At 40.7% G+C, this 23,102-nt stretch overlaps 2 protein-coding genes across 4 annotated transcripts in view; one reads left to right on the top strand and one right to left on the bottom strand.

Annotated features, from left to right (window-relative positions):
- Positions 1-23,102, top strand: part of LOC127942576 (uncharacterized) — a 104,999-nt gene that overhangs the window by 67,559 nt on the left and 14,338 nt on the right. The window lies entirely within an intron of this gene.
- Positions 21,337-23,102, bottom strand: part of LOC127942566 (myosin heavy chain, fast skeletal muscle-like) — a 46,847-nt gene continuing 45,081 nt past the window's right edge. For all 3 annotated transcript variants that reach the window (XM_052538371.1, XM_052538372.1, XM_052538369.1), the window contains one exon: positions 21,337-21,457. In XM_052538371.1, coding sequence (XP_052394331.1) covers positions 21,437-21,457 — 21 coding nt within the window. In that variant the 3' untranslated portion in view covers positions 21,337-21,436. The remainder of the gene's footprint in view (positions 21,458-23,102) is intronic.

Raw genomic sequence — 23,102 nt, 5'->3', positions numbered from 1 at the left:
TTGCTCTCAGATATGACGCACAAACAGTCAAGAACATACACACTTCTAAACAGTTTTAAACACTGATGAGATAAATTCAAACAATACTACAAAAACCGGTAAATGTTTTATTCCTTAATGTACATAAAGGTCGTGTTGCAAGGAAAAATTTTTAACGAATTTGTGCAATTTGCTTGTTGGTAATAAACATTTAAACTGTTATCCATTGTATTTTATGTTGTTGGGTATCACAAAACGGAATATAATACGAAAAAGTAGGTACTATCTTACAGCGGTCTACTTTCCCCCACAATGCATTGCATCATGTCACGTTGGGGAGAGAATTGACCAAAGCCTGCCTTGAGAGCATTGAGAGTGACTAGAGAGACGAGTAGTAGACTACAGTATTCAGATAGCGCAGAATATAGGTAAATAGATAAATACATAGATATATATATAGATAGATAGACTACATATATAGATAAATAGACAGAGAGATAGATAAAGAGATATCGACCAACAGCGACCCAAACGGGCTCGCTTCCCTACAGCACAAGCTTTCCAGCGCAGTTTCCATGGGACAGCACCCACACAAGCTCCTGTCAAACACAGTGACACACACACGGCTACATTTGCAACAACATTTTCACCGGAGGAAGAGATAAACGCTTAGAAACGTCCATATAGCTAGCATGACGCCTTCTATTTCTAGATGACGATTTCTAGATCAAGGTTATCGGTACTTATCTGAACTAACGTCATGATCACTGCCACTAGATATAAAGCAAATGTTGATTGTTTTTCCACTCGGTACTACTCAATGACAGTAAAAAAAAAATTATACATATATACATACACTTCACCAACTCTCCGCTCATTCTCCTCGGACCATGCATAGGCTTTGACGGACATCAGTTCTTGGCAATTCCTCATTTGCCCTCTCACGTCTGGCTGGTTTGAAATTACACGGCTGCGGGCCATCGCACATGTTGGCTCTTGCCACCTCTTCCTCATCCCAGTCAGTCGCTATAATGTTAGTTCTGATGCTGCACACGTTCCAGGCAGGTTTTTGTGCTCGTAATCACTATTTCATACCACTACTAACGACTTTGTACCGTTCCAGGCAAGTTACGCCAAACTTTCTGAGCGCAAGGAATTATAACTAGATTATTTATTTTAATGCAACGTTACATTGACCTAAAATCATTTTTTCAACGTGTACCACTTGCATAAACACTGCATCCGTAGGCAGTATTATTCGTAGGGGCTGTCATCGTTGTTTCGCGTGCTGTGTGACCTCGGAGTACATCGATCTAGTATGAGACACGAGTTCACGGGTGGGAAGTCACGGGTTTGATTGTCGTAGGTAATGATCCAACAGAAACCAGACAGGAGACAAAGCAAGGCAGGAACACACGTATCAGACATCAGACAATCAGACACGGAACCTCAAACAATGATCTGACCAACAGGAGATGAAAGGCAGGGCGTTAAATAGGCAGTTGGAATGAGTAGCACCTGCCGCTGATCAGACGATTAGCGGCAATATCCACATGAAACAATCAACATGACGTAACATTAATACAGCTGGAGACAGTGCATTCACAAACCGTGACAGTACCCCTCCTCCTAAGGAATCTCTTACCTGTCGATTGTAATCATCGATAAGGGAGTGATCCAGGATGTCCCTAGCAGGTACCCAACTTCTCTCCTCCGGACCGTAACCCTCCCAGTCCACCAAGTACTGAAATCCGCATCCCCTCCTTCTAGAGTCCAGAATGCGATTAACCAAATAGGTGCTCTCCCCATCTACGAGACACGGGGTGGGTGGGGGGGGGGGGGAAACAGGGGTAGGCGGATTAATGGGAGAATGAAATGCGGGCTTAATTTTGGATACATGAAAGGCGGGATGAATTCTCCTGTACGTAGGAAGGAGTTTAAGGCGGACTGCCACCGGACTAATGATCTTGGTGACAGTAAATGGGCCAATAAATTTGGGAGCCAATTTATTAGATACGGAACGGAGAGGAATATTCTCGGTAGAAAGCCACACTTTTTGACCCACGACGTATATGGGAGGCCTAGACCGGTGGCGATCGGCTTTAGCCTTGGTGCGCGCCCCCACTTGGAGTAGAGTCTCGCGGGCTCTGGTCCAAGTGCGGTGACACCTCTGGATGAAGACGTGAACGGAGGGGACCGCAACTTCGGATTCCATACTGGGAAAAATAGGTGGATGGTAACCTACACTACACTCAAAAGGAGATAGGCCCGTAGCTGATACTGGTAAGGTATTGTGGGCGTGCTCCACCATAGACAATTGTTGGCTCCAGGAGGAAGGATTCTTGGAGACCAAACATCGCAACACCCTTTCCAAATCTTGGTTGGCTCTCTCGGTTTGGCCATTGCTCTGGGGGTGAAACCCTGAGGACAGACTTACAGTCACTCCCAGTAGTTTACAGAATTCTCGACAAAATTTAGACACAAATTGGGGTCCCCTGTCGGAAACCACGTCTATCGGAAGGCCATGTAAACGAAAGAAGTGGTCTACAATGGTGAACGCTGTCTCCTTGGCTGAGGGCAATTTAGGCAAGGGAATAAAGTGGGCTGCCTTCGAGAACCAGTCCACCACTGTTAAAACAACCGTGTTGCCCTGGGAGGGCGGTAATAAAATCTAGTGCGATGTGGGACCAGGGTCTCGAAGGGACCAGCAGCGGTTGGAGTAACCCATCAGGGGGCCGATTGGAAGTCTTACCAGTGGCACAAACCGAGCAAGCCAAAACAAAACTGTGAATGTCGCGAGCCATAAATGGCCACCAGAATCGTTGCTTGACTAAAAATCTAGTATGGTTAACTCCTGGATGGCAAGCTACATCAGAGCAATGTCCCCACTGGATAACGTTAGACCTTAATCCCTCCGGCAAAAATAAGCGGTTCGGTGGGCACCCGGGCAGAGGCGTTACCCCTTCTAAGGCCGTTCTGACCTTCGATTCGATCTCCCATGTGAGAGTGGAGACCACTAATGTCTCAGGAAAAATACACTCGGGAGTAGACGGGCGTTCGGAATGGTCAAAAATACGTGACAAAGAATCGGGTTTGATATTTTTGGAACCCGGGCTGTACAAAATAGTAAAGTAAAAACATCCGAAAAAAATTGCCCATCGAGCCTGCCTGGAGTTCAACCTTTTGGTGGTGCTAATGTACTCTAAATTCTTGTGGTCAGTCCATACTATAAAAGGAACCCCCGATCCTTCTAACCAGTGTCGCCATTCCTCCAATGCCATCTTAACTGCCAACAATTCTCGGTTACCAATATCGTAATTTCGTTCTGCAGGAGATAAACGATATGAAAAATATGCGCAAGGATGGACCTTGTCGTCTAAGGGAGAACGTTGTGATAACACCGCTCCTACCCACACCTCTGACGCATTGACCTCCACCACGAACTGACGTGTAGGGTCAGGGGTAATCAGAATAGGGGCTGAAATGAAACGGCTCTTCAGTTTGGAAACAGCCTCAGCTGTGTCTGACTACCTGAACGCAGTTTTGGCAGAGGTCAAGGCGGTCAGAGGTGCGGCTAGTTGGCTGAAGTTGCGAACCCCAGAAACCTAGGGCCTTACGGGAATCTGGACTTGGCCATTCTACCACAGCCTTAACTTTCCTGGGATCCATGTGTATTCCCTCAGTCGACACGATATACCCCAAAAATGGAATTGACTGTGCATGAAACTCGCATTTCTCCGCCTTGACAAAAAGCCCATTCTCTAGCAACCTCTGAAGCACTCGTCGGACGTGCTGCACATGTTCCTGGAGAGAGGAAGAAAAAATCAATATGTCGTCCAGGTAGACATAAATGAACTGATCAATCATATCTCGCAGCACGTCGTTGACGAGTGCCTGGAAGACCGTTGGGGAGTTGGAAAGACCGAAGGGCATAACCAAATATTCAAAGTGCCCTCTGGGGGTGTTAAAAGCGGTATTCAATTCATCCCCCAACCCGATCCGAACCAAATGATACGCATTGCGTTAGTCCAGTTTTGTGAAAATTGACGCTCCTTGCAACCTCTCGAAGGCCGAAGACATCAACGGTAAAGGATAAGTATTCTTAACCGTGATGTTGTTCAGTCCCTGGTAATCAATGCAAGGTCGCAGTGATCCATCCTTCTTTCCCACAAAAAAGAACCCTGCCCCCGCAGGAGAAGAGGACGGGCGGATGAATTTATAAGCTAGAGAATCAGAAATATATTTCTCCATAGCCTCCCTCTCTGGAACAGAAAGTGAATAAAGTTTGCCCTTAGGCGGAGACTTATCTGACAGTAAATCTATGGCACAGTCGTAAGGACGATGCGGAGGAAGAGAAGCAGCACGAGACTTACTGAACACTTCCTTCAGATGGAGGTACTCAGCAGGCACGTTAGACAAATCCACTGCCTCCTCCTGTAACACAGACACAGACACAGACGGACAGGCAGACACTAAACAAGATTCATGACACTTTTTACACCAGGACAAAATGGAATTAGAGGACCAGTCTATTTTGGGGTTATGGAGGAGGAGCCAAGGGTGCTCGAGGACAATGGGTGCCAGGGGAGAGTCAAGGATGTGAAAGGAAATGGTCTCGGAGTAATTGCCAGATGTGATGAGTGTGATGTCTTCAGTAATGTATGAGATGGTAGGGAGTTGCTGTCCAGTGAGGGCGTGAACCGTGATGTGGTGCAGAAGGGGTCTGAGGGGAATGTGGAGTTTGTGTGCCAATGTGCTATCCATGAAGTTACCTTCTGCCCCAGAGTCCAGTAGTGCTTGACAGTGGTGGGTCTGTGCATAGATGATGATGATGATGTTGATGAGGTCTTCTCGGCGGAAATCAATCAATCACCTTTATTTATATAGTGCTTTAAACAAAATACATTGCGCCAAAGCACTGAACAACATTCATTTGGAAAACAGTGTCTCAATAATGCAAAATGATAGTTAAAGGCAGTTCATCATTGAATTCATTGATGTCATCTCTGTTCAGTTGAAATAGTGTCTGTTTTAATTTGCAATCAAGTCAACGATATCGCTGTAGATGAAGTGACCCCAACTAAGCAAGCCAGAGGCGACAGCGGCAAGGAACCGAAACTCCATCGGTGACAGAATGGAGAAAAAAACCTTGGGAGAAACCAGGCTCAGTTGGGGGGCCAGTTCTCCTCTGACCAGACGAAACCAGTAGTTCAATTCCAGGCTGCAGCAAAGTCAGATTGTGCAGAAGAATCATCTGTTTCCTGTGGTCTTGTCCTGGTGCTCCTCTGAGACAAGGTCTTTACAGGGGATCTGTATCTGGGGCTCTAGTTGTCCTGGTCTCCGCTGTCTTTCAGGGCAGTAGAGGTCCTTTCTAGGTGCTGATCCACCATCTGGTCTGGATACGTACTGGATCCGGGTGACTGCAGTGACCCTCTGATCTGGACACAGACTGGATCTGGTGGCCACGGTGACCTCGGAACAAGAGAGAAACAGACAAATATTAGCGTAGATGCCATTCTTCTAATGATGTAGAAAGTACGGTGTTATGTGAAGTGTTCCGGTTCCAGTTTACCTAATTAATGCAGCCTAAAAATCCTTTAACGGATTTGGATATTAAAAGCATATTAGTATGTTATGTGTATGCCAGGTTAAAGAGATGGGTCTTTAATCTAGATTTAAACTGCAAGAGTGTGTCTGCCTCCCGAACAATGTTAGGTAGGTTATTCCAGAGTTTAGGCGCCAAATAGGAAAAGGATCTGCCGCCCGCAGTTGATTTTGATATTCTAGGTATTATCAAATTGCCTGAGTTTTGAGAACGTAGCGGACGTAGAGGAGTATAATGTAAAAGGAGCTCATTCAAATACTGAGGTGCTAAACCATTCAGGGCTTTATAAGTAATAAGCAATATTTTAAAATCTATACGATGTTTGATAGGGAGCCAGTGCAGTGTGGACAGGACCGGGCTAATATGGTCATACTTCCTGGTTCTAGTAAGAACTCTTGCTGCTGCATTTTGGACTAGCTGTAGTTTGTTTACCAAGCGTGCAGAACAACCACCCAATAAAGCATTACAATAGTCTAACCTTGAAGTCATAAATGCATGGATTAACATTTCTGCATTTGACATTGAGAGCATAGGCCGTAATTTAGATATATTTTTGAGATGGAAAAATGCAGTTTTACAAATGCTAGAAACGTGGCTTTCTAAGGAAAGATTGCGATCAAGTAGCACACCTAGGTTCCTAACTGATGACGAAGAATTGACAGAGCAACCATCAAGTCTTAGACAGTGTTCTAGGTTATTACAAGTAGAGTTTTTAGGCCCTATGATTAACACCTCTGTTTTTTCTGAATTTAGCAGTAAGAAATTACTCGTCATCCAATTTTTTATATCGACTATGCATTCCATTAGTTTTTCAAATTGGTGTGTTTCACCGGGCTGCGAGGAAATATAGAGCTGCGTATCATCAGCATAACAGTGAAAGCTAACACCATGTTTCCTGATGATATCTCCCAAGGGTAACATATAAAGCGTGAAGAGTAGCGGCCCTAGAACTGAGCCTTGAGGTACTCCATACTGCACTTGTGATCGATATGATACATCTTCATTCACTGCTACGAACTGATGGCGGTCATATAAGTACGATTTAAACCATGCTAATGCACTTCCACTGATGCCAACAAAGTGTTCAAGTCTATGCAAAAGAATGTTGTGGTCAATTGTGTCAAACGCAGCACTAAGATCCAATAAAACTAATAGAGAGATACACCCACGATCAGATGATAAGAGCAGATCATTTGTAACTCTAAGGAGAGCAGTTTCAGTACTATGATACGGTCTAAATCCTGACTGGAAATCCTCACATATACCATTTTTCTCTAAGAAGGAATATAATTGTGAGGATACCACCTTTTCTAGTATCTTGGACAGAAAAGGGAGATTCGAGATTGGTCTATAATTAACTAGTTCTCTGGGGTCCTTCCAGATCCAAATCCCACCCGATAGTAGCCTCATACGTACTACCGGGCCTGGCCTTTTACCGGACAGGTATGGGCTTGATGTCCGGCTCCCCCGCAGTAAAGGCATAGGCCCAGGAACCTCCGCCTCTCCTTCTCCTCCCGGGAAAGCCGAGCTCGCCCTACCTGCATGGGCTCATGATCGTAGACGGGGCTGGCCGCGTCCCCGCCGCTGAATCGCAGGTCTGCCGGTCCCCTGGATGGGGTTCTGAGTAGAGCTGTAGTCAAGTCCGGCTTTGTCGAGTCCAAGTCAAGTCCAAGTCCAGGACTAGTCGAGACCGAGTCAAGACCGAGTCCAAAGAGGTTCGAGTCCAAGTCCAAGACCGAGTCCAAATGAAAGAAAAAAGGGTCCTCTTCAAGACCACATACTAAACTACTGATAATGTTTGTGATGCGAGAGAAAACATATCTCCTATTCTAAGAAAATCATTTTACATTATTATTTGTAATGATCAAAAAGCATGTGCAAAGTAACAACTCTGTAGGACAGGGGTCTCCAAACTACATCCTGGATGGCCAATGTCCTGAAAAGTTTAGCTCCAACTGGCCTTAAAACACCTGGAAGGTTAGTGTGTCTAGTAAGAGCTTGATTAGGTTCAAGTGTGTATAATTAGGGTTAAAGCTAACAGGGGCGTTAAACAAGATCCTGGGCCCTATGCATAGGCAGTCCTGATGGGCCGCCATGGCCCCCACCCATGAAAATATCCAGGTAAAAAATATATATTTCAGATTCATACTTTTCAAGGGCCCTCTCTTCCTTTGGGGCCTTGCTAATGAGTACTGGTTTTACTCCCAGTCCGACCCTGGGAGCTAAACTTGGATAAACAAACAAAGTTTGGAACTGTAAGGTCAAATAATTTTTATGTACTTTATTTTTTGTTGACATTATATCTGTGGTCAAAAATGTATATGACTATGCCTAATTGGCACAGTGCACAGACACACGCAAAGCTCGGGATATGACAAATACGCGCAGCAAGGCTAGAATGGATACGTTTGGCTCTACTGGCCATGCGCACATAAATACAGCAAATTTTTGTCCTACTGTGCTAGATCTTGCATAGACTAGTCAAGCTCTGTCGGAAACAATCGACTACTCCAGCATGCATTAACCATAATGCATACAAAGTGTTTGCAAGTACGACGTGAATTTTAGAATTACAATATTGCGTGGAGCTGTTACTATATGACCTTATCTATGTTGCATGTAAAAATAAAATATGTAATGTAATAATTAGGGTTGTGCCTGAAGCCGAATACCTTATTCGGAATGGCACGGATAATGGCTTAAAAAACGAATAACGCTCAAGGAATAATTCTGCCTGAATACTCGGCTAAAGCTGACAGAGTCTGGTGTTTGCTAGATAACAGGTGAGCCAGGGCATCAGCGCCAGAAGTGAATGAATGTAAACTTTATGAGTGAAAAGAGAGCACATCAACCACCGCATTGTTGTCGCCTCTCTGTTTATCTCTCAGAAATCAGAGCGTTGCAAGAGTAATTTTACCTATAATAATACATCATAGCTACACGTCATATTATTTTTATATATTTAAAAGGCAAATATTGAAAGCTTAGGCTACCATGATACGAATGAATGGAATAAGCACAGCGCGCTCACCAATCAAACAGACGCGTTGCGCGTCTCAGTCTCTCAAAAACCAAATCAGTTCTCTCTCAAGAGTAGGCTAATAATCAGCTTAGATACGGATACATTGTCTACTTGTCCTACATGTTTGCATATTTACCTTTTGCTGGTTTGCGCGGAACACACACATCTGTGTAGTGAAGTTCATTAACATTAAGACTCGCTCAAAGTTTTCTGCGTAATGAAAATGTGCGCATTGAATGGATTCAGTCGTGTTCAAATGATCACTAAACGTTTGTCATGACATCTCTCTGCTTGCATGATAAATATTATTTTAGAAATTAATAATTATTTCAGTTTAACATGACATACTTGTTCAGTGATAACTACGAAAAAATATATTAAAAGTCATAACAGTCTTATCAAGTAACTGTACGATGTTATATCCGAATGCAGATAGGAAAAATTTTGTGATTGTTACAGATACAAATACTGGCTGTTACATGAAAATGTAAATATGTAATGTCATATATAAAGTTTTTAAAATTTACATATGTAATTGTTGCATAAGGCTATACATTAATACGCGTTTATTGAAAAAAAAAAAGGCTATCTAGGTGTAGACGTAAATAAAACACAATCGAACATGTAGAAAATTTTATTAGAAACATCTAAACTTTTCAGGTTGCAGTAAGTGCACCACTTGTCATGCACATCCTTTCCCGGAACAATACTGAAAGCTAAGGCAAGATGGAGAAACAGATGATCATAGTTGTACAAGGATAGCCATTTTTTAAATGAATCTATTAGCAGAGCTACTGCAAGTAATTTTAAGTGCTGGAATTCCATTTATTCTTTGCTGAAACTTCTGCGTCATCATGGAGAGCGGGTAATGGTTGCCCAGCAACAGCAGACGCCACTGGAGCGCAAGCGCAGGCTACAGAGTGCTTTGGAAATAAGGAGAGCGGCGCGCCTAGCGTTTTCCACACGTTTTCAGTCGCGACATCATGCAAATGTGGTTTTGTTTTGAAGGAGAAATTTTTTATTTTATTTTTTTTCTGGACTCGGTCGAGACCAACTAGAAGACTTGGCGAGTCCAATGGCCAAGTCCGAGACAAGTCCGAGTGCAAATTCAACGAGTCCGAGACAAGTCCGAGACGACAGAAAAATGTCTCGAGTCCGGACTCGAGTCCAAGACCAGACTCGAGTACTACAGCCCTAGTGCTGAGTAGGCTCCTCCTCTCCTTCCGTGTCAGACGTGCATCAACCCGTAATGCCAGCTCGATAAGCCCATTGAGGGACGTGGGGAGATCCAGGGCATAGATCTCCTTCTGGACGCGGTCAGCCAGCCCATGCAGGAACATGTCCCACTGCGCCTCCTCGTTCCAATGGCACTCCACCGCCAGGGTCCGGAACTCGATAGAATAGTCTGAGACGGATCTCTCGTGCTGGCGTAACTCCGCCAGCCTCCTGGCCACCTCCCATCCTGCGACGGCCCGATCGAAGACCCGCCTCATCTCGGCGGAGAGCTCCTGAAACGAGGCGCAGCATGGGTCCTGGTTCTCCCACACTGCTGTCCCCCATAGTGCCGCCCTCCCAGAGAGCAGCGTCAATACGAAGGCCACCTTGGCCTTTTCGTTAGCAAAGGTTCTGGGCTGTAGGGAAAAGTGCATGTCACAGCGGGTTAGAAATGCTCTACAGAAGTTAGGCTCACCGAGTATGTCTCTGGTATAGGGAGGCGTGGTTCTGGCTGGGAGGCGGTCACTGGTGGTATAGGGAGAACAGGCGGTGTGGGTGGCGCAGTGGGAGCTCGAAGAAGAGGGAATTGTTGGGTGAGCTCGGACACCTGGGTCACCAGGGCTTGAACCGCGCGACCAGTGTCGTTAAGACTCCTCTCCTGGGAGTCCATTCTCCGAACACTGGTGCTGAGAAATTCTTCCAGAACAGATGGTTGAGTACTCGCTGCCTCCATGTTGGTCAGATCGTTCTGTGACACTCGGGTATGGAAGACAGGAGACAAAAGCAAGTAAACAGAGTTTATTGGAATAGATGAGATGATGGAAGGTCAGAGAATGACGCAGGAACCGCGATGGCAGCACAGACTGGTGAGTAGGAGAGTTGAGTGCGCTGATGATGATGACGGCGGTGGTAAATCCAAGTGAGGCGACGATAATCCGTGAGTGAAGGTAATGATCCAACAGAAACCAGACAGGAGACAAAGCAAGGCAGGAACACACGAATCAGACATCAGACATGGAACCTCAAACAACGATCTGACAAACAGGAGACAAAAGACAGGGCGTTAAATAGGCAGTTGGAATGAGTAGCACCTGCCGCTGATCGTCTGAACACCCACATGAAACAATCAACATGACGTAACATGAATACAGCCGGAGATGGTGCATTCACGAACCGTGACAGATCCACCATCTGGTCTGGATACGTACTGGATCCAGGTGACTGCAGTGACCCTCTGATCTGAATACATTCTGGATCTGGTGGCTACAGTGACCTTGGAATAAGAGAGAAACAGATAAATATTAGCGTAGATGCCATTCTTCTAATGATGTAGCAAGTACATACGTTGTTATGTGAAGTGTTTCTGGTTCCGGTTTACCTAATTAATGCAGCCTAAAAATCCTTTAACAGATTTGGATATTAAAAGCATATTAGTATGTTATGTGTAAGCCAGGTTAAAGAGATGGGTCTTTAATCTAGATTTAAACTGCAATAGTGTGTCTGCCTCCCGAACAATGTTAGGTAGGTTATTCTAGAGTTTAGGCGCCAAATAGGAAAAGGACACGTGTCCTGAGCGCTCATCAGTGTTGCCCTTGCAATGGCGCAGACACACCTACTCATCAAGGGCTGAGCGGCCACACCTGCGTGTCATCAGCCACTGCCCTTATAAACCCCGCAAGCAGCCACAGAGGTGAGAGATGTCTCCACGAGAATCGGCTAACATTGTCTTTTCCTTATACCCTAGACAGCAGCATGTGACCGCCAGCCCCAACGCCACAGGAGAGCACGGACCCTTACTGCACTAGAGCACTGCCAAGACAGGACACCGAGCACCGAACACCCAAACCACCTCCCAGCACCGCCAGTTCTCACACGGATTATTTTAATAAATCCACCCTTCGTGGAATTTACCCTCGTGTCGTGTCCTACTTCACCCCACCACACTGGTGAAGAATGCGGGCAACTTAGCGAAGTGGACACCGACGACCCTACCAATCAATGCGTGCAAAGAGTCAATTAGTTTGGATTTCATTGTTTGGTTATTTTCCCCTCACGATCTCTACCTGACAAATCTTCTCTGGTTCCACAGGTGGCGCTCGTCCCCTGATGATGGAAGAGCTGCTAAAACATCTCACCGAGGTGAGCATCCGCCAGCAACAAATCATGGAACACATGCCTGCCCGGCAGGGGGAAACCGAGTGAGAGTTGGCCGTGCTCTGCTTGACCGCAGCCCCCGAGAACTCTGCTACCTGACCCCCCATGTCCAAGCAACCCAGCTGCTGCCCAGGATGACCACCCATGATGACATAAACGATGTACCTTCAGCTGTTTGAGACAGTTGCTACAAGGGAGTCGTGGCCCAAAGAAGATTGGGCCTTTCCCACTGTGGGGCCAGTGCGAGCCAGGGCTTAAAATGGGTTGAGCAGGGCTAATAGCCTCGGGCCAGCAGCACGGAAGCCAGAATAGCGAGGGGTTTCCTCGTAAAATACTCAAATTCAAAATCATCGATGTTTTAATATAGAATAAGTGATACATTGATGATAATTAATTAATTCATTAGGACTCAAAATTTATCACACAGAAATACATTTATTTCTATTTTATTTGTTTATTTTTAATGCTTATGAAAATAGCCTGCTAATTCAGTCGAGTCTGTTTCTGTTTATTTGTAGCCAGAGTAGCCTATACGTCACATTTAGAATGAATGATATCTCTATGTTTATAAACGCTTAGAACAAAAACATTATTATATTTCTATGATAGGCTACGTGGAGCTAATCTCTCGACGAGACTTGTGACAGATAATATAAGTTACTAAATAATTACACAATTGTGATAGAGAATAAGAAGCTGACATCTGATTTCCTCAAGTGGTCATATTTACCATGTTTACTATGGTATGTTAATGCCCAGCGTGCACAGTCTTTTGCATCGTTTATAAATATTTCTGCCTTGTATGGTGATTATAATGCACATCAGATCAAGTTATTGCAAACACTCGCTGCTGACTGAAAGTGAGTTTTGAACTCGACTTATTTAAAAAAGTGTTTAATGCTGGTGTTATAGCTGTTATCTTTCTGAAATGATCCACAGCGCAGACTCTCTATTTTTATAAAAGCTCCCGAACAAAAATCATTGTTATATTTTGATGATATGCTACGTGGAGCTAAACTCTTGAGACAAGACGACAGATAAAATAGTGTTATTTCATACACTCACTGCTGAGTTAGAGTGATTTTTTTTAACTCAACTTATTTTTTTCAACTCAACTGTTATCTTTCTGAAATGATCCATGGCTGACGCTCTCCAGACTGGTTCACTAACGTTACTCTAATTGGTCAAACTTTGGTTTAATTATTTAGTTTTTGTTTTGCCATATTGTTTATTTTGTTACTATTCTAGTCTGGCCTTTTACTAAAGAAAAAATAACATAAAAACCAGATCTAGATATGATGTAATGAATAAAACAATTTTTGGATTACCCAAAGTTTAATGGTGTTGTTCTCTTATTCAAATTAATATAACTAAACAAATTAATAAATATTTATGTGAAGCTGTGCGCTTGATTGAATTTTTCATCACATCCATATGCAGTGTGCTGAATTATTACTAAGTTGGCTTGAGAAATCCTATTTAAACTTCTTCTTCTTCTTCTTCTTCTTCTGACCCAAAATTTTGCAACTGCTACTCCTCCTAGACCCGCCGGGTGTGCTATATCTTTTCTAACTGATTGAACTTATGATTTTCATAAAAATCCCATAGACTTTCATTGACAGGATGTTCAGATGACCCAAGCTCCAAATCCCATAATCCCATTAGACTCAATCAAGCTTAGATGCTAATCAATTTAAACTCATTCAAACTCATCTAATCTATCTATCTATCTATCTATCTATCTATCTATCTATCTATCTATCTATCTATCTATCTATCTATCTATCTATCTATCTGACTATTTCTATCTATCTATCTATCTATCTATCTATCTATCTATCTATCTATCTATCTATCTATCTATCTATCTATCTATCTATCTATCTAAAATCTGTCCTAACAACATGCTAGTCATGTTAGAAACATGCTAGCAACATGCTAATCATACTAAAATCATGCTAGCAACATGCTAGTCACATGCTAATCATGCTAGAAACATGCTAGCAACATTCTAGCCACATGCTAATCATGCAAGAAACATGCTAGCAACATGCTAATCATACTTAAATCATGCTAGCAAAATGCTAGTCACATGCTAGAAACATGCTAACAACATGCTAATCATGCTAGCAACTTGCTAGTCGCATGCTAATCATGTTAAAATCATGTTAAAATCATGGTAGCAACATGGTAATTATGCTAGAAACATGCTAGTCGCAATGCTAGTTATGCTAGAAACATGCTAACAACATGCTAATCATGCTAAAATCATGGTAGCAACATGGTAATCATGCTAACAACTTGTAATTCGCATGGTAGTAATGCTAAAATCATGCTAGCAACATGCTAGTTGCATGCTAGTCATGTTAGAGACATGCTAATCATGGTAGCAACATGCTAGTCCTATGCTAGTCATGCTACAAAATGCTAGCGACATGCTAGTAATATGCTAATCATGTTAGAAACAAGCTAGCAACATGTTAATCTTGCTAGAAACATGCTAACAACATGTTAATCATGCTTAAATCATGCTAGCAGAATGCTAATCATGCTAGTCGCATGCTAGTCATGCTAGAAACATGCTAACAGCATGCTAGCAACATACTAATCATGTTAGAAACCGTTTAGCGACAATGCTAGCAACATACTAATCATGCTAGAAACCTGTTAGCGACATGCTAGCAACATGCTAATCATGTTAGAAACATGATAATCATGCTAGAAACATGTTAACAACATGCTAGTTGCATGCTAATCATGCTAGAAACATGTTAACAACATGTTAATCAGGCTAAAAACATGATAGCGACATGCTACTAACATGCTAATCATGCTGGAAACATGGTAGCAACATGCTAATCATGCTAGAAACATGCTAGCAACATGCTAGTCGAATGTTAGTCATGCTAGAAATATGCTAGCAACATGCAAATCATGCAAAAATCATGCTAAAATAATGGTAACAACATGCTTGTCGCATGCTAGTCATGCTAGAAACATGCTAACAACATGCTAATCATGTTAAAAACATGCTAATCATGAAAGCAACATACTAAAATCATGCTAGCACCATGCTAGTCGCATGCTAATCATGCTATAAACATGCTAGTGACATGCTAGCAAAATGCTAATCATGCTAGAGACATGTTAGCGACATGCTAGGAACATGCTAATCATGCAAGAAACATGCTAATCATGCTAAAATCATGCTAGCAGAATGCTAGTCGCATGCTTATCATGCTAGAAACATGGTAACAACATGTTAATGCTAAAATCATGGTAATCAAGCTAGAAACATGCTAGTTGCATGCTAGTCATGATAGCAACATGCTAATCATGCTAGAAACATGCTAGCAACATGCTAATCATGGTAAAATCATGATAGCAACATGCCAGTCGCATGCTAGTCATGCTAGAAACATTCTAACAACATGCTAATCATGCTAGAAACATGCTAGTCGCAAGCTAAGCATGCTAGAAACATGATAGCAAAGTGGCAATCATGCTAAAATCATGCTAGAAACATGCTAGTCGCATGCTAGTCATGCTAGAAACATACGAATCATGATAACAAGATGTTAGCGACATGCTAGTAACTTATTAATCATGCCAGTGACATGGCTAGTCACTTGTTAATTATGCTAGCAACATGCTTGCAACATGCTAATCATGCTAGAAACATGCTAGTCACATGCTAATCTGCTAGAAACATGCTAATCATGTTAGCAACATGTTAGTTGCATGGTAATCATGCTAGAAACATGCTAGAGACATGCTAGTAACTTGCTAATCATGCTAGGGACATGGCTAGTCACTTGCTAATTATGATAAAGACATGCTAGATACCTTGCTAATCATGCTAAGTACATGCTAGTCACTTGCTAATCATGCTAGCAACTTTGCTAATCATGCTAATGACATGGTAGTCACTTGCTTTTAATGCTAGCAATATGTTAATCACTGTCTTTAACTTTTAAATCTTTTTAAACTTTTTAAACTTTTTAAACTTTTTAAACTTTTTAAACTTTTCACATTTTCAAACTTTTCAAACTTTCTAAACTTTTCAAACTTTCTGGTCAGGCTTTCTCAAGCCAACCTAAAGTTTGTAATTTAAATAGCATGGGTTATCTTAATATATTGATTAATGACATTGTATAATAATATTACACCACCCAAATATTTAGGCTACTACCTTCTTATTTCCGTTGGCAGTGCTTAGGCTACTGGCCATTACGGATTCGTGTAGCCTGCATTAAAAAGTCTTGAACAGAACATAACAGGATAAAAATATAGTTGATGACTAGACATAATCATTTCATGACTCTAGACACTTCTTTTTGAAGAAAGTGGCATAATACAGTGAAATATGTTCTTTAAGTACATAAATGTAATGTCCGTGTGCAAAATTCACCTGCTGGCAGTTTTAGGTGTACATCGACCTCTGGCTTTTCTAGGGTTAAATTCTGCATGACTTTAATAACTCGTCCCTTCACTTCCGGTTCTGTGGCTGCGGTTCTGAAACTGCTGCTGGATGTGCAGCTGAATACTATTGGCTTTCACAGAAGCATGCGTCACCCTTGGCCTTTGCGCTCTTTTATTCTGTGGGGATTTTGTGAGGTAATGGCCATGGAAAGACCGGTGCCCATGAAAAAGTGCATTTAATCAGGGGAAAAAAACAGATGGATTACTCTCTCACTAGTTGAGAGATAAATCAGTTCTGTGTCCGCATGATAGAAATCCACACAGAAGTTTTGGTCAGAGATGTGAGGTAAGGTGTATTTGTTTTAGCACTTGACAGAATAACGTCAAATGGATGTGAGCTTCATTAACTTTTCATGGTTTTATGTTTTAAATTAAGCTAAGCATTTTTAAAGTAAAAAATTTAATGATCCAACTGCAGGTTGAAATAGTGCTAAGTATTTACACTGCAGCTGAGGCTCAGTGTCAGTCCGCTGGCCATTATAACTTTTCATCAAAGTTCCTTATCTAAAAATAAAGAATGATGTCCTCATTTATTTTTGATAGAATGAGCTACTGCTAATTGTTTGCCAGTGATGGGTGACATCTTCTTGTTTACAGACTGGATCCTTCTCAGAGCTTTACAGCTGAATCAGGCCCCATAAAAAGTCTCATAAAACACAAATTATTATTTGAATTCTGAGGTAACTAAGGTTTTCTGGTTGGTTCGTAGGGTGTTCCTAGGCTATTTTAAGTGGTTGATAAGGCGTTGCTAAATAGTTTAGTAAGAAGTGTCTAACATTAACATGGACGGCGTACATCTAACAAGACGACTAGAAAGGTAAGTTTGATTATCATTTTATTGTCCCTTGTGTGAAGTTCAGTGATTATTGTCCTGTTTATGTTTGTGCTTCAGTTACTGTATTTTTTACCTTCAAGAAGAACATTTATATTTTAAATTCTGTAAATTAGCGGTGGGTGATATAACCTCAAAATTATATCACAATATTTAAATAATATTTGTGATAATGATATTAATGACGATATAGAAAAAAATATGGAACAACATTTTATTGGTGATTGCAGCAGGCAGGCAGCAGCATTTATTAGTTCAAACACAATGAATGGCATTTTTCATCCTTTTCCAATGAGCTACTGTCACTGATGACCGTGTAGGTCTAAATCTATTGTCATAAGGTGGCAGAAGCAGCATTATAGTGCAAAACTTGGCCAAGTTACTTAAATATTTTTATTTGTTATAGTTAGTTACTTCTCACAAATAGTAACTGAGCTAGTGACTGAGCTACATCATCATAAAAGTTACCAATTATCAGGAAAAGTAGTAACTATTGGATAACAAGAACCAGCTAAGAAGATCAGCACTTGTAGAGTTTCATCTCTCTATCTGATGTGAGCAGAATTATTGGAACAGCTGCCTCACAGGTCTTTCTAAGTGTTCAGCTGTGTCCTATTGCATTCATTCTTCAGATTTTAAAAGCAGGGAATGTGTCTTATCTGTTATATCCATTGCTTCTGCATTCTAAGTCTTGCATTCGATGATGACTCACATAAATCAGGATTAAGACGAGAAAGTCAACTCTGAAAGAAAGCAAGCAATTTTAATGCTAAAAGATAATTAAAAGTCACTTAGAACTATAGAAAAAACAAAGGGCATGGAGAAATAAAGAGTTTGGAAACTAACGGTGACATCAGCAATCACAGACAACCTGATCGTCTGAGAAATACAACAGTAGTTAATGACAGACAAATCATAAAAGCTGTGAAAATGAACCCTAAAATACATGTCTGTAAAATCATCAACAACCTCCAGAAAGCTGGGATGATGCTCTGTCAATCTACAGTCCGCAGGAGACTCTGACACAGAATTACAGAAGATACACATCAAGATGCAAACCTCTGATCAGCACCAAACATAGAAAGGCAAGATTCTTCACAAATGTGAGTTGATGGACCGATGAGACAGAGGTGAACCTTTATCTAAATGATTGGAAAGCAAAATCTGGAGAAAAAAAGGGAACTGAAATGAACCTAAGCATACAAGGTCATCTGTAAAGATTGGGGTAGGCGGTGTCATGGTCTCTGGAACAGGACCTCTTCATTTAAATGATGACTTCATGTATGATGGCAGTAGCAGAATGAATTTGGAAGGGTGCAAAATCATCTTGGCTACCAATATAAAAAAAAATGCCACCAAACTCATTAGAAAGCAATTCATATTGGATCAGGACAATGTCCCAAAACACCCTGCCAGTTCAGTCAAGGACTTTATCAGGGCAAAGAAATGTAAAGTCTTAGATTAGTCTTAGAAGACTAAATATTAGCTTTTAATCTTTAAACTTTGACTTAAATTCAACTGTTCCAATACTTATGCTCACATCAAATATTGGGATGAACTCTAAAAGTGCTGTGCTTTTTATTTGGTAAAACATGTATGTGTCGAAAGACCTAATAATAAAATTTGACATTCTGTAGTTTAGTCACATATTCACCTTTTAAAGAAAGCTATTTTGTCTTTACTGTTCCAATACTTATGGGGGGCACTGTATATATACATTTTAGCAGACATTATACCAACAAAGAACAATTTAACTTAAAATTAATGAGTTATTAAATAATATTTTGTGGCCATTTTTGAGACCCCCATCTTGAAGCAGGCTTGCAAACAAATTCAGCCTTGCTGAGCAGATGGGAATTATTTTAAAACATTAGAAAATATTACAGATCCCAATATGAACACTGTGTGAATGTTATAATAAATGTATTAATAGAGCTGTTGTAATTATTATCATTAATTTTATTTAACAGAACAACAGAACATTAACTAACATTAATGAATGGTGATGGAGCTTTTATTTTGACAGAAACCCACAGGAAGTCCTCAGTGCTTCTATTTGTTGACAGCAGCAGATTTATAAATTATTCTCATTACTAATTAGGGAAGATGCACATATCACATTTTCACATACCTATTGATAAATTCATAAAAGCGTTACTGAGCAACACTGTTTCAGCCCAGACTTCCCTCGCGGTTTGGACTGAACCCCGGTGACACAAGCTCGCACAGCGCTGCTTGAACACATGCAGGTTGTGGATTTATTAGAAAACATAATGTTCTGCAGTTTAACTTAATTGTTTAAGGCCATGATTGTAATGATTTTGCTTATTTCTAGGAGAGTTTTAAATGCTCACACACTGCCATGATGTTTGCTGCATTAGTGCGCGCCTCTGTTTGATCGAGTCACTTCATTGTTCGGTAATCGGTACTATTTATTATGTTTTTTTTTCTATATTCGGCCAAATAATTTTGGGCTGCTGAACTTTCGGTGCATCCCTAGTAAATGTGTATTTTATTCTCAATATCATTGATATCGTGATATGACACTTTTATTTTTATCATGTAAAATGTAAAAGTTTGTTATCGTGGACGGTATGATATGCCGATATAAAAATTTATTATTACTAGTCTTACTAATATTTCAGAATCAAAGAATCATTAAAAAAAATACCTTTCAATTAATGAATAAGCAGGATATGTTCATAATGTTTTATTTATGTGTGACATTTTCAATTATGATAAACTAAGACATCATGAACAATGTATCACTTATTATAGTAAAACATCGATGCTTTTGGATTTAAATATTTAACAAAGCATGCAAACAAACGGCCGCTTTTATCATGTTCGGTTTGTGATCGCACTAGTTCCAGTGACTTATTTATTATTCGTTTTCTGATAACTTCTCTTTGTTGGTGAAATGATGGGTGTGGCGAGTGGGGCGGGGCCGAGAGGCGTGGGAACGAGGAGTGAGGCCAGGTGTAGTGATTGGAGATGAGCTGCACCTGCGCCCCACCGCTGGTATCGAGTCCCACGTAGGAGATGGAAGGATATAAAACTGGAGCGACTATAGTGAAGGACGAGAGAGGACCAGGCCTGGGCCATATTTTATGTTTGCTTTTTATTTTGTGCGCACCAGTCGTCCGTGAGGGGCTGGTGCGCTGTTTTGTGTTTATGTTTCAATTATTAAAATGTTTTGATTGTCCGCCGGTTCCTGCCTCCTTCTTCCCGATGAGTAGGAAGTTAGTATCGTTACAATGGGGTTGCATGATGTTGTTTCTGAGAGGAACTGAGGAACTCTGAGAGGAATGTAGTCAACAAATAGGCCCTTCACTGACGAGTTTCTTTTGAGTCTGAATGAGAGAGATTTTCTCGTTCATGATTGAGTTGAACGAACTGGTACATCTCCTGATTCGTGATTGACAGTGATAACTGTAGTAATGGTGGGAACGAACTGTCTGACGAGCCGATGTCAAAAATAGAGCTGTTAATTATGTATAATTATAAATTCAGAGTACTAAACCACGACAGCAACAAGTCTGTGTTGACTGAATAACAATTTGTTATAAAGGTCATTTTATAATGAATTCAAAATTAAGACATGAAAAGTAAGGAGTGGGAATGGCAACTGAGCTGATGCGTGATCTTCTGCTGCCATCTACTGGATATAATGATAATTTCATGTGATTGACACCTCAAAAGTTTTTGTTTTCCACCAGGATTTTTGTGAAATTTTTTCATGTCATCTCCATGAATGAAAAGTGAATCTTTAAAGTGAATTCTACTTAACAACTGTAGAGTTAAAAAATAATAAAGGCTTTTAAATATTGTGTAAGAGTTAACAGTCGTATCTGTTGAGAGTGCAACCACAGAGGCCAATCAGTGTTTAAGAATCTGCTCAAATGTTAGCAGGAAACAGACTTAAAATTTAAGTACCAACTGGTATTGCGGTACTTTTACACAACTTGGGATGCTATGATACTTCTCATCCCATATGATGGAACGCTTAATTAAAAGGCTTGATAGTTAAAGAAGGACAACAGCAAGAAGTTTGCAGGTTTACTTTTATTGTGGCTAATGGCATACTGACATTTCACAAGCAATTCATATTATATGATGACTTGCTACTGTGTCTGGATATTGTTCCTCACTCCTCTGCTTCTTTGCCCTGAAAACAAGAACATATGAGGGTCATTATGGCCTCACTAGACTATTTTATGTTTACGTGTGAGTTTCATGCAGAGCTCAACTTCCCAAGTTTAGATCCATTCCTAATCCCTAAAACACCTGAACCAGATATTCAAGATTTAGCACAAACTTTAAACTCAAAATTATTTTTATTTCAAAAATGTTGTAATTGACATACTTGCTAAAAATGTTACACTGAATTAAGCTTTATTTTCATTATACTGTACAAGATTTGAACACTTAAAGTATAAACTGCTTCATTTATTAAGATAATTTATTAGCAATCTAGTCTTTCGCAATATGGACAAGGTGATAGTCAACACCATGTATCCATGTGGTGTAGTGTATTTTCTATGATAAAATCAGTGCTGTGTGAACAAACAACCTGATAACATGGGCTCCTAAAAAATATGGGCGCTTCATGCATCAAATGTGAACTGGGCCTAACTATATGTTTCTGGTATTTTGCTTATTTATGACAAGGTTATGTACACAATTTCTGCTGCTTTAAAATGGCATAATGTGAAGTTTATACTAATTGTTATATATTTAGGTAACACTTTAGAATAAGGTTCCATTAGTTAATTTTAGTTAATGTATTAATTAACATGAACAAACAATGAATAATACATTTATTACTGTATTTATTCATCTTCGTTAATGTTAGTTAATGAAAATACAGTTATTCATTGTTAGTTCATGGTAATTCACAGAGCATTAACTAATGTTAACAAGCACAACTTTTGATTTAAATAATGCATTAGTAAATGTTGAAATTAACATGAACTAAGACTTATAAATGCTGTAGAAGGATTGTTCTTGCTTAGTTCATGTTAACGAAAGTAGTTAACTAACATTAACTAATGGAACCTTATTCTAAAGTGTTACCTATATTTAATTTAATTATGAAAAGATGCTGGCAAAATTATTTTGCCTTGTGATTATTAGGAAAAAATCAATATCCATTATCAATCAACAAAATTGTTCATTGCAACCCTAATTCAATCACAATATTTTTCCAGTGCTGCAGTTTTTATTTCAGTGAGCTTCACGTGGATTAAAAGAAAAGTTGTATTGTAGTCGTTTATTCTGTCAGCCCCATTCTATTTTTTTCCATCACTTGCCGGACCTCCAACAGAAGACAAGATTTTGCTAAAACATCCTGGTGAGAGACCCGTGAAATACAGTCAAGTTGTTTTGAGCTGAATAGTAGAACTAACTTAACTGACATCTTTGCTTTTTGTAGCTATTGTTCTGCCCAACACTGTTATGGTAGTATAATACTTTTGCCCATTGTCATCCAGACCAGCATGCATCACTCCATCTGCCCCCTGGCTGTCCGATGTCTCAGTGAACATCGCTCTAAAGTCAGGGCTGCAGAGAGGAAATGTCATAAATCAAAAAAACTCTACCGACCTCAGTGTGTATCAGTCTCTCCTCTCTTCCTTTACTGCAAATGTCTTCACTGCAAAAACATCATACTACCACAACAAAATTAACAACTGTTCTGACTCTCGCACACTTTTCAAAACTTTCTTTTCTCTTCTTTGTCCGCCTCTACCTCCTCCTCCTTCGACTCTTACAGCTGAAGACTTTGCAGTTTTCTTCACAAATAAGACAAGAAC

The sequence above is a fragment of the Carassius gibelio genome, chromosome A22 (genome assembly GCF_023724105.1).
Source record: "Carassius gibelio isolate Cgi1373 ecotype wild population from Czech Republic chromosome A22, carGib1.2-hapl.c, whole genome shotgun sequence".
NCBI classification, from domain to species: Eukaryota; Metazoa; Chordata; class Actinopteri; order Cypriniformes; family Cyprinidae; genus Carassius; species Carassius gibelio.
The sequence above is the reverse complement of the archived record's forward strand: the minus strand, read 5'-3'. Positions and strand labels throughout refer to the sequence as shown.